The sequence below is a fragment of the Lipotes vexillifer genome, unplaced genomic scaffold (genome assembly GCF_000442215.2).
Source record: "Lipotes vexillifer unplaced genomic scaffold, Lipotes_vexillifer_v1.1 scaffold626, whole genome shotgun sequence".
NCBI lineage: Eukaryota > Metazoa > Chordata > Mammalia > Artiodactyla > Lipotidae > Lipotes > Lipotes vexillifer.
Window position 1 is genome coordinate 760,253 of NW_006786303.1, and position 14,358 is coordinate 774,610.

The 14,358-nt window shown below is 38.5% G+C and overlaps 1 protein-coding gene across 6 annotated transcripts in view; it reads right to left on the minus strand.

Moving 5' to 3' along the window:
• Positions 1-968: 968 nt before the first annotated feature.
• MEF2A (myocyte enhancer factor 2A) overlaps positions 969-14,358 on the minus strand; it is a 91,835-nt gene continuing 78,445 nt past the window's right edge. For 2 of the 6 annotated variants that reach the window (XM_007458465.1, XM_007458466.1), the window contains exons 7-9: positions 10,091-10,217; positions 6,267-6,393; positions 3,580-4,975 (exon numbers count right to left, since the gene is read on the minus strand). In XM_007458465.1, the coding sequence (XP_007458527.1) occupies positions 4,606-4,975; positions 6,267-6,393; positions 10,091-10,217 (624 nt within the window). In that variant the 3' untranslated portion in view covers positions 3,580-4,605. Of the gene's footprint in view, positions 4,976-6,266; positions 6,394-10,090; positions 10,218-12,821; positions 12,846-14,358 lie in introns of all 6 variants that reach the window. The other 4 variants (XM_007458463.1, XM_007458467.1, XM_007458464.1 and 1 more) reach the window with 4 other exon arrangements.

Below are 14,358 nucleotides of genomic sequence, written 5' to 3' on the forward strand. Positions count from 1 at the left end.
CTCCTCAGTTCTACAGCCAAGTGGTACTTTGACCCCTTGTGAGGGACTGGACAGGCAGATGGGAGCAGGCAGGAGGAGCCATCCCACTGGCAGAAGACATCACCGAAAAGTCATTTTCTTGGCTGATGTCAGTCACAGAATCAACTGAAAAACAAGACAGAGCCTAGAGGGAGGCAGCACCCACGGGAGCCAACTAGGAAATCGCAATGAATTAAGTAGCTGCCGGTGTGATTATTTTTAGCCACAGGCCTCAACCAGCTTTCAAAACCTGCTAGTAAGAATATCACAGTAGCCAGCAAGTAAAGACAGTACAGAAATTTAGCTTTTAATTTGACAGCAAGAATCTGCTTAGCTGGGAGATGGCTTAGAAAGCGAATCAGAGGAAAAGAACTCTTTCTGCTACAAGTTGAAGTTTTCACATCTATCACTTTTGAAAATAAAATTTTTTTTAGTAAATCTGTCTTCTGCCACCCCAGCTCAGTATTATGTATGCATGTTGAGTAAAACAAATTATTTCACCACCTAAACTCGAGGGAGAAATAGACTCGGAGGATAGTAAGTGCCGGCAAGGCCCCACCCCCACACTTTGGTAGCATATTCTGCAGGAAGCCACGATCAGAGACTGAATGGGTTTAATGTATCCACACCAGCATGCACAGAACGGCCAGGCTGGCTGTTGGTGGGACTGGATCCCTGGCTGCTTCCTAAAGCGTCCAGGGCCGCCCCAGGAGGAGAGGCCAACAGTTTCCCTGACCACATCTCAAAGCAATTGAAAGGGACCTGCAGGCAGAAAAGGGGAGGGGAGGGGAAGGAGGAGGGAAAGGGAAAGGGAGGGGAGGGAGAGAGGAAGGGGAAGGGAAAAGAGGACGACTGGTGGCAAACATGACAGAGTCTGGAGTACACAGGAAAAGCCAGTCCATCTTTACTGTAGTGAGTGCAGGATACAAAGAGTTTACAACAACCTCTAACATTTTCTTAACCATTTGATAAAAAGTTCACTATAATATTTATTGTATAATGAAGAAAAAAAACACATTCAGGGAAAAATTGAGATTAACTTATTTTTCTTAAAAGGTTCATCTCAAGGATGGCAACAAAGTCCAGCTTGTGCCGCCAAACGGTTTTACATGATCAAACCGTGTACAGCTTCTTGTGTGAACTGTTGACTACAAACATTTACCAAATACATAAATCTCTTTTAAAAAAGCCATTTTAAATATAGCAAAGCAGTGTCTTCTTGCACAGCAAAGTGAAGTTTCTACAGAGAAATAAAAGTTTTACATTTGTAAAATCTTTTTCACATTCTAATCATCTAGCTTCTTATGATCCAATGCCAGGAGTTTTCTGGTTCCTTATTTACTATGTATTTCTTGTGCGCATGATGGTTAATACAGAAAATATGTTAATGCTTTATTAGTTGTCCTTACAGTAAAAGGAAATGGTAAAACATATATTGTTCTTTTAGAACAAACCCCTGATTTAGTCTCTAACACAATGGACATAATTAGGGCTCAAAAGATTGATTTTTGATTGGGACCATCTGTAGATGTACAATGGTGACTTTCACTCTCAATGTAGTACCAGGTAGACTGCTGAAGGAAGTACAGCTGCTGGAAACTGTACTTTAACCAGTGCAATTTAAGCTTTTTTTGTTTTTGTCTTTTAGTAATAAAATACTTCATCTGCAGGGATAAAATTTCTTATGATGGTGTCATACAAAACACATGAGTCTAAAAGGGTAGAAAAGTAGGTTCTAAAGTGACACAGTTAGTGTCTTCCCCACTCTGAGCTGGTTTCCACCAGGAGACATGTATGTTTATGTGTTCATACATGGGGTCTGGGTGAGGGCGTCTCTGTCAAGTCCATATGCTCTAAGTCACACTGGGTATATGGGAAAAGGGTTAACAGTCAAATACTCAGTTCCTGAAAACGGAATACATTGTTACTTGGTCAGTGTAATTGAAATACAAACTCCGAGCCTTGCGTAATATTATTTTAGAAAACAGTAGTTGTACTGATTATAAACCTGCATAGAAAGAAAGACTACTGAGATACAGTCAGAAAAGCCATCTCATAAGGCACACAAGAAAATAGACAGTAAATGTGAATGTGTTAACTCCTATCCCATGTACAGCAGAAGTTCATGAACATGCATAAATAACAACCAAAGAAGCACTGAACACTTCCAAAGCTATAAATGGTTTACAAAGTGGTAAGGATTATCCTGGAAATTCAGTGTTGGGAAACTGTCTTCTTTCAATTAGGTGTGACCTCATGAAGAAATGTGCCTGTAAGTAGTTCAGTAAAATAAGTGTATTTTAAAGAAAAACCAGTCCTTTCTGAATAAGAGCCAAATGTCTAAACTGACAAGAGGAGAAAGCATATTGCCCTCCCTTTTTTGGCCTCTATCAAAATTTAATACCGAAAATGTCATTAAAAGCAGAATTCCATTTTGCAGCTGGGAATGCCACAAGTTTATCCTGTACCTACTACCTATGTGTCAGCCAGGAAGTCTGGCTGACGATTTGTCACAAAGAGCATAGGAGGAAAACATCACAAGGAACGCAATTTAGGGGGAAAAACCAAAACATAAGTAAAAATTCTAGGTAGCTGCTTAATATTAAGATAGAAAATAGCAGTAATTTTAAACCCTTATTTTGAGTTTCTCAGGAAAGGGAGTATTTAAAAATCAATGATGAAAGACATACAGGACTTTGAATTTTGTTCATGGCACAAGCCCAGGGACCTGCCAAGTTGCTGTTACCACTTAGCTGTCTTCCTGTGAGAGTAAGGCCTTGGTCAGCATCTCAGTTGAGGGCATCAGGATGTGCCAAGAATCGGCACCATGAGAGGACTGCTCCCCACACTGCAGTGTCATTCGATGCACAGAGTGTCCAGCATGGTAGTATTCTGTAACCAGCTGCATCATGCTATTTTAGAGGGTCAAGGAAAAAAGACCCCTTTCCCCACGAATATTTTTTCCTAATCATTTACCACTTATAAAACCTTTGTGCTCATCAACTATTTTGCCATTTTCTCTAATATTAATTAAATTAGGTCAGCTTTTCTACTATATTTTTTTCCTCACAAAAGGCAAGTTTTAAATAATGCCTTATAAAATCTGTCACAACACATTTTACATTTATGCAGGATGAACTTAACACCAATTTTTTTTGCCACTTTGCTATTTATATACACATATAAAATATATAATGATGCTCAACCCATACAGCACAAAGATTACAATGTAACATCACACATTCACCACCAGTGAGGGGAGAAACCCCTTTATACAATCCTCTGAAAAGACTGGGCCAATAATTAAAATCCAAAGTACAGTATATTTAACAAAATAGTAAATATTAAACAGTGAATACTCTACTTAATAAGGATCTCGCCTTTTCCCCCTAAATTGGCGGCAATCCACAAAAATATACTTTTTAATCTGGTGACCATACAATACATAGGTACTTACATCAAAGGTGATAATATATTTAAGATTCTATATACACAAAGAGTTTGGCTCAACTTTTAATTTACATATAGAGTAATAAGTGTTCATGGCTTTTTTTTTCCAAGGTTCTGCTTGCAAGATATTTTTGTTTTGTTTTTTTTCCCCCTCTTAAAATAAAACTAGAAAGTCAAAACAAGATAAAGCTATTCTCTAAAAAAAAAGTTACAACATACAGCTTTGGCTTATATAAATAATTCATAGCAGAATGTGTTCAAAAGTAGTGAATATAATTTTATATATAGTCATCAATTCATAAGGGTGTTTTCTTTCATATAAAATATACATGAGCTAAAATCAGTTTCTTTAATTTTTATGATATGAATGTAAAAAGAAACTTCTGACATATTCCAATTATAACTTAATATATTAATTTACTGTTAATGCTCTATATTTCTAGGCTAATATTTTCTGAATATTTCATGCGTGTTTTCTATTCTCTTTTTTATTAGCTAAAGATCACTTCTTTGACCCAATACATTTTTGCACGTGCAAAACAGTTATGTGTGGGGCTTTTTTGTTTTGTTTTTTGTTTTTAGTATCAACAGCCCTTTCCCATGCACCTCTTTGCAACAGAGACCCATGCCAGGTGGGTAATTAATATAAATGTCATTTTATGTACAGTATTGCTTTCTTGGTTCCTGCTTTTCTACTGCTCTGTTCTACAAAGCATTTTTCTTAAGTAACTACAGTCACCGCACAGTTAAATAAAACAAGTAGGGGCCCTCTAGGTTTCTGCAAGCTAGTGTGGGAGAATTATATATATGGGTACACGTTTCTCTGCAAAAACTGGTTATCTTATGAAACAAGTAGTCCAAGGAAGTGCCAGACTAGACTCTGCCTACAGGGTGCTCTGTTTGCCATGGGACGCACACCTGCAGATCTACAAGAGTTTGCAGGTAAGTGCCTGATTCTGTGTATGTAACACACACCCACACATAAACACACTCACACCCACATACATATATATGTAAAGGGATATATATGTATGTATGTACATATAAATATATTTAACTCATGTCCTTATTTACCAACTTAGATATGTAGAGCAGTTCACTGCAGTAACAGAAAGTACAAACACCAGCCTGGAAGCTTTAGGTCACCCACGCGTCCATCCTCATTCGCTTTACGGAAGGGCTCTCTCTGTCCTCAGTGTTTGGGGGTCGGCCAAGCACAATCGGAGAATGGAAGTCGCTCCGCGGGTCCTCCCGGTCACTGCCATCATAGGAGCTGCTCGAGCTGCTCAGACTGTCTACAGGGGAGCGGCCCATTTCCTGCCGCGGCTGCGGCTGCGGCTGCTGCTGCGGCTGGGGGGGTTGTGACTGCGGCGGTGGCTGAGGCTGCTGCTGGAAGCCTGATGGGGTCATTCGATCCCGGGGAGGTGAAATTGGTTCTGACTTAATGTTGATGTTTTGGTTGGTATTAATGGATAAATTCGAACCCTGAGATAACTGCCCTCCAGCACTGAAGGAAAAAAAAAGATATGGTAGATGGTTTGTGAGTGCATCTGCATAAATGGAATATTACAGACACCACCCGACTGAAGAGAGTCCAGGGTCTGAAATACTGTCAGAATTCCCCAAGACCAGTTTTGGTGTTTCCTGCAGTGCTTGGCACAGAAAAAAATTATATATCCCTGGTAGACAAAAAACAAGTACAGTTGAGATTTTTAGTGACTGGTCCTGTTACCCATAGTCTTGGTACTTCTGTAGCTGAAGGATCCAAAACAGTGTCAGTGACTAATGCTGTAAATGGACCAGAATGGCAGAGGAACAATATGGCAACTTGAATTCTGCTTCCTCTCTTCCTTTCTGCTGCTTCTGTGACAGGCACAACATGTCACCTATTCTCACAGCAGCTCTCAGAAGTCAGTCATGTCACCCTATTTTCCAGATGAGGAAAGTGTCTCAGAAAGGCTAAGTGACTTGCTCAGAGTAGGACACAGTAGAGTGTATACAGGCTTTCCCCCCAGTCTGAGCACCAAGCCTTTTCCACTTGCCTTTGCATGGCTATTTTTAGTGTGTTCATTTAGGATGCTCTGCAAAGGCCCGAGGGCCAAACACCTGTGTACGCAAAGAAATTTCCCTCAGATACTCTGCGCCTTTCTCCATGACATAATTCCCAAGAAGACTGATAACAGTATGCATTGTGAAGCTATTTCAGGATGCAGGGAAGCTCTCTGGGGATTTTCAGGACAGGAGGCTAGGAGGCTGGGTGTCCCAAGTGTCCTGAGCAGGGGCGAGGCAGCCAACCCTCATGGAGACCACGTGGGCCTGCTATGCTGTCCCCTCATCTAGGATGTTCTCCTCTAGCTGCTCTGTGGGCTGACTATTCTGGTTCTACTGAAGCACCATTCCTTCTGCTGGTGATGCCTGGTCCTACCTGGGCACCACTGTAAACCTTTTTCACTTATATACCCACACACTGTCCATAAGGAACATTCTCTTTTGTGAACCCTTCTTGGTGAGGTATACAGTGTATGCAGTGGGCTGGGATCAACCACATGAATCCCATGTAGCTTGATTCATACATAAGATACCCAAGCCCTACCACTCCTCCCCTACGATCCAGGGAGAAAGCAAAGGGCACAGCTCATTTTCTTATTCTCTTTGTCTGTTGATGTTAACCAAGGCAAAAAAAGAGAAGGGTGGTAGGTAGGCCGGAATACCTTCAGGCTGCCTTTCTTTAAACAGTGGAATGAGACAGAGGTTGGGGAATAGGGGTACAGATTTGGGGAAAATTTCTAGTTACTCACACGAGAGAGCTGAGGGCCGCTTGTCCTAAATGGTGCTGCTGCCAGGCTGACACCTGTCCCAGAGACAGCATTCCTGGGGAGTTGAAGCCCTGCAGGGCCGACAGGTCTGCACTAGTCAGTGAGTAATCTAAAAAAGAAGGAAATGTTGCTTGTGTGTGTAATAAAAGGACCATGCAAAATCTGTTTTTCAATTAGTTGCTTCAAAAGTTTTATGTTCAGAGAAGCTAGGTACTTCATAACATCAAACAATGCACTTATGGGTCTAAAACCCACAAAAAATTTTTCTTTGGGGAGGTTTATAGGACCTAGCTGTATTCAGTTGTCTGGGATTATTTCAATAAAAAAGGTTTCAATTTTGTACTGAATATTTATAGTTTATTATTTTACAAGAAGTTGAGATACTTCTTCCGGACTTGTAAATAAAAATAATAAAAATGCCATCACTAAAGGATGTTCCTATACAATTGTTATTTTAAATAAATATGCCCACTGCTACCCTCCTGAACAAAGAGAAACACTCCAGCTCACCCTGACTCCATCTAAATCAGCACATCTCATATTCTTGAAGTACAGGGGGAGCAGGACTCAGGACCCCTTCTCATGGGGTGCCAAGCTTAGTGACATAGACAGTATTTATTTACATTATCACACAATTAAATGACTGCGTTTTTTCGAAGTACAGGAACTGTCAAAGATCCCTGACTGCATGCAAAATGAAAGTTCATCAAAAAACTGTTACAAGACATAATATACATGAATGCTTCAGTCATAATCATTGTGACCAAGACTTGGGATGTTAGTTATCATTCACACGTAGAGTTATTTCAGTTCATCATTAACACTTGTCTTTTCCAGTTAGTTCTAAAGAGAGGAGGCAAAAACTCTTCTAACTTCTTTTTCATGTCTCAAGAGAGGTGTTTAAAGAAATTGGTCTTCCTAGTGAATTAGCATTTTTAAAAAAGAAACTGAGTTGAAACAGCATAGCTCTGCTTAGGATATTTTCTCATTTAGTGTTCTCTAAGATTGCCTCGTCCCTCCCCACAGAAGCTGGGGTGGGGGCCCATCACACTGTGCCTTCCACAGTGCCTCCAAGTCCTTCCAACTACTTATTTGACATGTCTACTTGGATGTCTCTCCAGACACACCTCAAATGTGACATGACCCCAAGTGGACTCATCATTTCCTCCAAACCTGCTTCTCTTTAGTAAATGGAACCAACTTTCACATGACTGTTCGTGCCAGAAACCTGTGGGTGTTACCCTTGGTACTTACTTCCACCACCAACCATCATGTCTGGTTGACTCTAGCTACTGTCTCTCAAGCCTGCCCAAGTTTCACCGTCTCTACTGCCACCACCCTAGTTCACGCCATCAGTATCCATTACTTGGACCATCACAGTAGCCTCTTGTGTGGTGTCCTTGAATTCACTTTTGCCCCATGCACACTGTAGCCAGGTGATCTCAAAAAAGAAAATGGTCATGATATCTCTCTGCTTAAAACCTTTCTATGGCTTCCCAATGCTCTCAATGCTTCTCATGTCCAATGCTCTCAATGCTTCTCATGTCCAAAGTCCTCAACAAGCCTTATGCATCCCTACTTACCTCTGTAGTTTCAACTCTACAGCCGTCCCATCCCTCCAGCCACACTCCTGCTGCCTCCTAACCTTTGTACACAGTACTCCCTCTTCCCGGAACACTCTCCCTACTCTGCCTGGCTGAGTCATGCGTGCTCCTTCAGGTTGAAGCTTCAGTGAAGCCCTTAACATGACAGTAATAAATTATTCCTAGAGCTGTTTGTCCTGTGTCTTTTCCTCTGATACATTCCACTGTTAACCACGCACTCTTGTATTTCCAGTGCCTGGCACGGTGCTTGTTACACAGTATGTGTTCAATAAATATGTGCTGAATGGATCCATGAATAAGTGGAGAAGCTGGGAGTGTTATGGATGGGCATGAGGAAGCATCTATATGATTCCTCCGCACAGAACTATTGTACTCTTTGAAATGTTGCTTATTTATTCATCCCTGTACTGACTGACTGGCATGTGTTTGACACATGCCACACATACAACGTAGCTGATATACTAACGAAAGACAAAACATGGACGCATGTTTTAAAAAGGCAAATAGATAAATACATTAAAGATAACGTGGTAACATTAAACAGAATAGGTGCTCTGAGAGAGAGCAAAGACTATGTAGTTGAAGAAGGAGTGAGACTGATGCTAAGTGATGGACAGTTTCGAAAGAACCTGACTCCATTTTTATGTTTTGGTAATTCCTTCTGGACTTAAAAAAAAAAGATTCTTTAAATCCCATGGCATTTCTAAAAACAAATACAGGGGGATATCTAAGTTGAATATTGGAAAAACCTGTCATGAAATGCTCAGTAAACTGTAATCTAATGTTGACACCCTGCTCAAGCCCCATCTCCTCAGCCAACACTCCTCTGAACATTCTAGCTCACAGATTTCCTTCTTTCCTCACCTTTTCGAGATCAGAGTATGAACTGGTAACCTCAACAACTCAGGACTTCCCCGCCATAGTTACCAACTTAGGTATGTCCTGTCTCCTTTTCCAGAATAAACTTGGGAGAAAATGTATGTCCCTAGAATAGTGTTGCTCATATCGCTGGTGATCAGGACAATGAAACAGAATTTATATGAATGCATAATCCCTGGCTTTACTCTAGATTTAGCTGATGGATTTGGACATTTTTTTTCATATTGATTGTTGGAAAAGGTAGTAGACATTTTCTAAGAGGCTTTCTTTTTCAACAAAACCTTTTAAAGTTATTTCTGTTTTAAAAGAACTACTTGGAATTAAAGCAGCAATCAAATGTATTGATGGCTCTGCACCCCTTTGGGAGCTCCAGAGAGCAGGGTGAAAGCACCGTGCTACAGCATTTACCCTGAAGTCTAAAGTTAGATGATTTTTATTAGTCTCCTTATTAGAATCACAAAAGAATAAATTCTCTGCACTGTAGTCTCTGAAAAACTGGCAAGGTATTTTTAACTATTTCCCTCTTTCCTTCTTTTGAAGCATCAGGTGTTTGGCTCAGCTGGTGAGAAAGTGAAGCCCCATATGTCCTCCGCCACTCCCTATAATGGCACATCTAGAGAAACCTGTGCACGTCGGGTTCTCCACACAGCCTGTGTGGCTGAAAGCACCCCTTCAGTCACTGCAGCATTCTTAAATTTGCCTGATATACCCTCCAAATAGGGTATTTGGGAGTGAAATGTCTAAATAAGCATGAATGAGTGAAAAGCTTCCCTCAGAGGTGACGACTGACAGACTCTGAGGAGAAACAAGAAAGCTCCTGGTCTTGTCCCTCAGGCACAAACAGCAGAAACCAAAAGGGGTGTCACACGGAGGAAAACATGACCTGCTGGCACAGCCACCCAGCTCCACCTCCCCGAGCCCTGAGGTCCAAAGGGACTCAGTCTTTCCCAAGGTAGGTTGACACAGCATACAGAAAAACACCTTATTTTAAAAGCCTGGAACAGTGAGATGCTGTTTAACAAGAACTATATAGAAAATGCCGAGCCTTTTGCTCCGCTTGCTGCATACCATAATTTTGATAACAGCTAGTTGTTTCTTCATCAGGGGTAAGTAAAAGTTCATGCTGGGAAATTTTTCTATGATCAATGTGTATTTTCTAATTTTTTTCAAGACTAGCATGTGTTTCTTTAACATGTCCAAATGTGAATCTAAGAAACTGGAAATAACTTATTTCAATAAATATACTATTTAAAAATCATAAAAGCACATGTTGAGCACAAAACAAAGAAATAAAACCCACAAAAGGCAACAGAGTAGGCTTACCAGTGTTGTAGGCGGTTGGCATTGCTGAGTACACCAGGCCCTGCGGAGGCAGGCTAGGGGTTGTCACAGACACCACGGGGGTAGCTAGGGGCTGAGTGGCTTGAGAACTGCTTATCCTCTGGGTATTCTGTGAGAGAGAAGAAAAAAGTAAAAGTGTTATTCTGTGAGTATTTATATTCAAAATATTTTAAAAATAACATTCAATTTAAAAGTGACATTTTTCACAGTTTTATGATGTGAATGTCATTATTCCCTGAAGCAGTGATCATGTGAAAACCTTAAAAATACTAATAAGAATAACTAAATATTTAATTTTAAAGGACATATTTTACATTAATTATTCAGTTTCCCCTAGAGTCTTTTTCATAGAGTTTATTGATGTCAGAGATATACCCTTAAAATAGAAAACTGCATTAGGACTGATAACACTTATGTGTTAGCATAAATGAGGACTTGATGCCACTATAAAGATAGCTAAACTACCCTAAATAAAATATGTGTAGATTTTAAATAGCCGAGGATAGCAAGGTCATTTGTATATATAGAGATTATAAGTCCATGAGCATATAGGGATCAAAACTACTTTTTGCAGCATTTACATATTAACAAGGTTTTAAGTCATGGCTTACTAAAGTTCAGCTTGTATTCATATTTCCTTCCCTGTGATCCTGCAGTCGACACACACACACACACACACACATATGTACATGTATATGTATGTATATATTTAGATATAGATTTTTAAAGACTTCTTTTAAAAGAGCAGTTTTAGGTTCACGGCAAAATTGAAGGAAAGGTACAGAGATTTACCATATACTCCCTGCCCCCATACATGCAGAGCCTCTCCCATCATCCAACATTGACTGTTTTTTAACGGCAGATTCACACACAGTCTCCTGACTCTTATTCTAATAGATTGTGTTTCTGATTATATTTTGGTCTGACACATAAAGCTCTGCATTTTAAATTGATTAAGTTTTAGAGTCTGAATTAGCTTAAGTTTTAGAAATGCGAATGACTGTATACAGTTTTTGGTTATATATTTGTTTCTTAATTACAAGTATTTTTATGATTGCTAGATTTTATAGTCTTCAAATACTTAGAAATTTACCTTTGAGATTCTGTAATTGAGGGTATACTTTAAGGAATGTGGAAAGGAATACATTTTTGTCTCAGCATCAAGTTGAAAATTTTAATGAATTTTTGAGACAGATCTACTTTGGATTTAATTTGTTCTCACAGATTTGGTCACTGAAACTTCAAGAGTCAAATACTAGGTGAAAAATATAGTACAACATGGTTTGGTCTAGCTTTGTCCATGCCATAGCTTCACCTCCATGGAAATCTACTGATGTGACCTCAAGATGGGGGGTGGGTGGGATGGGGTGTGTGTGTGTGTGTAAAACAGTAACACTCTAATATATCGGTTCTACCCATTAAAGCTCAATGGCACTGATTTCCACAACCACTAGAGGGCAACATATTGCTAGATAATTCGTAAGTTCACAAGGAAGCACTCATGATAACTTCTTAAGGGTATAAATAGTGAGGTTTAATCTAAGATGAATTATTTTATCTTGAACTATAAACATCCATTTGCTAATCATTACTGTATCATTAAGTAAAGTATTTCCCCAAAAGATAGTTAAAATCTGCACATGATATAATCCAACACCACAACAAAAGCTGGCTAGTATATTTTAGTTAACCAATATGAAACCACATCCAAAACTGTGAGAGTGAACACAAAGTTAAAGAACAATCTCTCGTTTTAAGGACAGAGCACAGACAACCTTATCTGAAAAGAAAGCAACTGTGCAAAACATACCAGCATGCATATATATATATATATATATATATATAATAATAAAATGTAAACAAAATGAACAGATGCCTTTCCCCCATGCTTTCATGCAATCTAAACCTCTGTCCATGCTAAAAACTAAACATTTTCAAGTTTTTATTCCCCTTAAGGTCACCTAATTAGCAGCTGACTGTGAAATCAGAAGATCAGTTCTGTGAGATTTGAGTTTTAGTTCCCAAAGAAATATATCAACTGAAAGTTATTTTTAGTCAAATTTAATTTCTAGAAAAAAAGCCAATAGAAATCATTTGTTTTAGAAAAAAGGTAATAGCTACTTTTAAGAACAGAATATCTTCTGATAGAAAAAAAAGTAAGTTTGTGTATGTTAAATTAAAGACATTCATTTTAATAAACAGGGAACCCCCTTGTGGTTCAGATCGTCTCATGCAGGATGAAATAATTCTAACTCTGTGAAAAAAGGTGACCTCACCAAAAATGATGTAATCTTTTTGAAAGAAAGAGAAACACAAGACAGTGTGTTACAATCTGAGGAACTGTGAGGGTGAAGTCATTTTCTAAAAATATGTTAATAATTTGGGGAACTATAAAAGGTATTCTGCATCTTTCCTTAAAAAAATTCTTTAATGTGTCTTCGCATCATGGACAGCTATTGTTTATAAAGGCTCTACCCCAAAGTTCCCTAAAAAGTTGTAACAAATAAAATGGGTCAAGATATACAATTATAAGTAGGAAAACCAGACTCTGCAGTACCCGTAGGTTGGTTTAGTTATTCAAAATGTTTGGACAGTATTTAATAGCAAGAAAAAAAAATCTGTGTAACAAAGGGAATATTAGATAAAAACACTGAAGAGAATTAGTACTTTCTACATCTTTTTCAACTCCCTTCAATCAGAAACCCACACTCACCAACTCCAATTCCTCTTCCTCCGACTGCACTCAGCACATAAGAGGGATAAGAGAGTTACTAAGACTGTTGGTACTCGAATATAAAATATTTCTTTAGAAAAACATGTTATCTGAACACTAGCAGTTGTTTGGAAGTCTAAAGAGATGATTATATATGCAGTAAGTACAAACATAAATTATTTATTGTTTCTGTACCTGTAGTTGACTTCAAAAGACTGGAAAGATTCTTTTAAATCCTCTAGGGCCAGGATTTAAAGACATTTCCTACCCCAACTTGGTCCGCTCTTATGCTGGCCTCGCCTACACATGGCCATGCTACTGTGACAATATATAAAAGTATTTCCTAATCATGAAACTAGTTTCTATTTGGAATCTGGAGAATATTAACTCTATACTTACATCTAAATCCTCCCATCCCTACCCTACCTGGTCACACATGTCCATTTATCTTATACTAGATTCTGTGCTCTTTGGTGGGCAGAAATTATCTTGTTTTCTTGTTTCCCACAGTAACTAAGCACACTGTTATGAAACAACAAGAACTCAAGCATTTAGTAAGTATAGTTTTAAATAATACAAAGTTATATGTTTATCATTTGCAAATACAGTTTTCAAATGAATATAATAATTTCAATGGAGAAAAACCACATATATGAAGAAAATGAGACTGAGACTGGAGGAGAAATGAACTGATAAATCACATACAGAAAAGATGAATGAAACATATTGCTCCTTTTTCCCCTACACATCTAGAAAGTATTAATATGCTAGAAATAATCTACTATCTAGGTTTTTTATTATTTTTCTTGAATAAGTTTCTTCGTCAATCTGCGAAAGGTGTCTTTATAAGCATCACTGATACATGAAGCCCCAATCTGAAAGCAGACAATGATGTAAAATAGGAAGAAGGCTCATTATTTACTGTGAAAAACAACTACCTGGCCTATAAACTTCTATTTCAAATGTGCGCAAAATGCTCTTCAACTGTTTTGTTATAGATGTCTTCACACATCTCCAACTGTAAGACACATCAAAATAATATGGGTGTGTGTACAGTTTTCACTATAACTTACAGGGATAAGGGTGTAAATAGTTTCTGTGGCAAATTTTAAGAATTCCACGGAGATGCTTCATGATCTCTTAAAAAAAAGATCAAGATAACTGACAAGTTGCTAAATGTCAAACTTGTAGTTTGTCCTTAAATTTTGCAGTTTATTAGTAATTCTTATAAACATATTTCTACACCTTAAATGAAACTTCCTATAGTTTTTATTTCTGAAGCATAGTGGCAGGTATTCCACATCCAGTTCATGAAAGGTGAGCCAAATGACTATCCTAAATGTCATTTTTTCTCAACTCCTTTTCTTGGGGATATACTTCTCTGTTATATATAGGTATGTATTTTTTTTAACATATTTATTGGAGTATAATTGCTTTACAATGTTGTGTTAGTTTCTGCTGTATAACAAAGTGAATCAGCTATATGTATATATATATATCACCCCCATATCCCCTCCCTCTTGCATCTCCCTCCCAC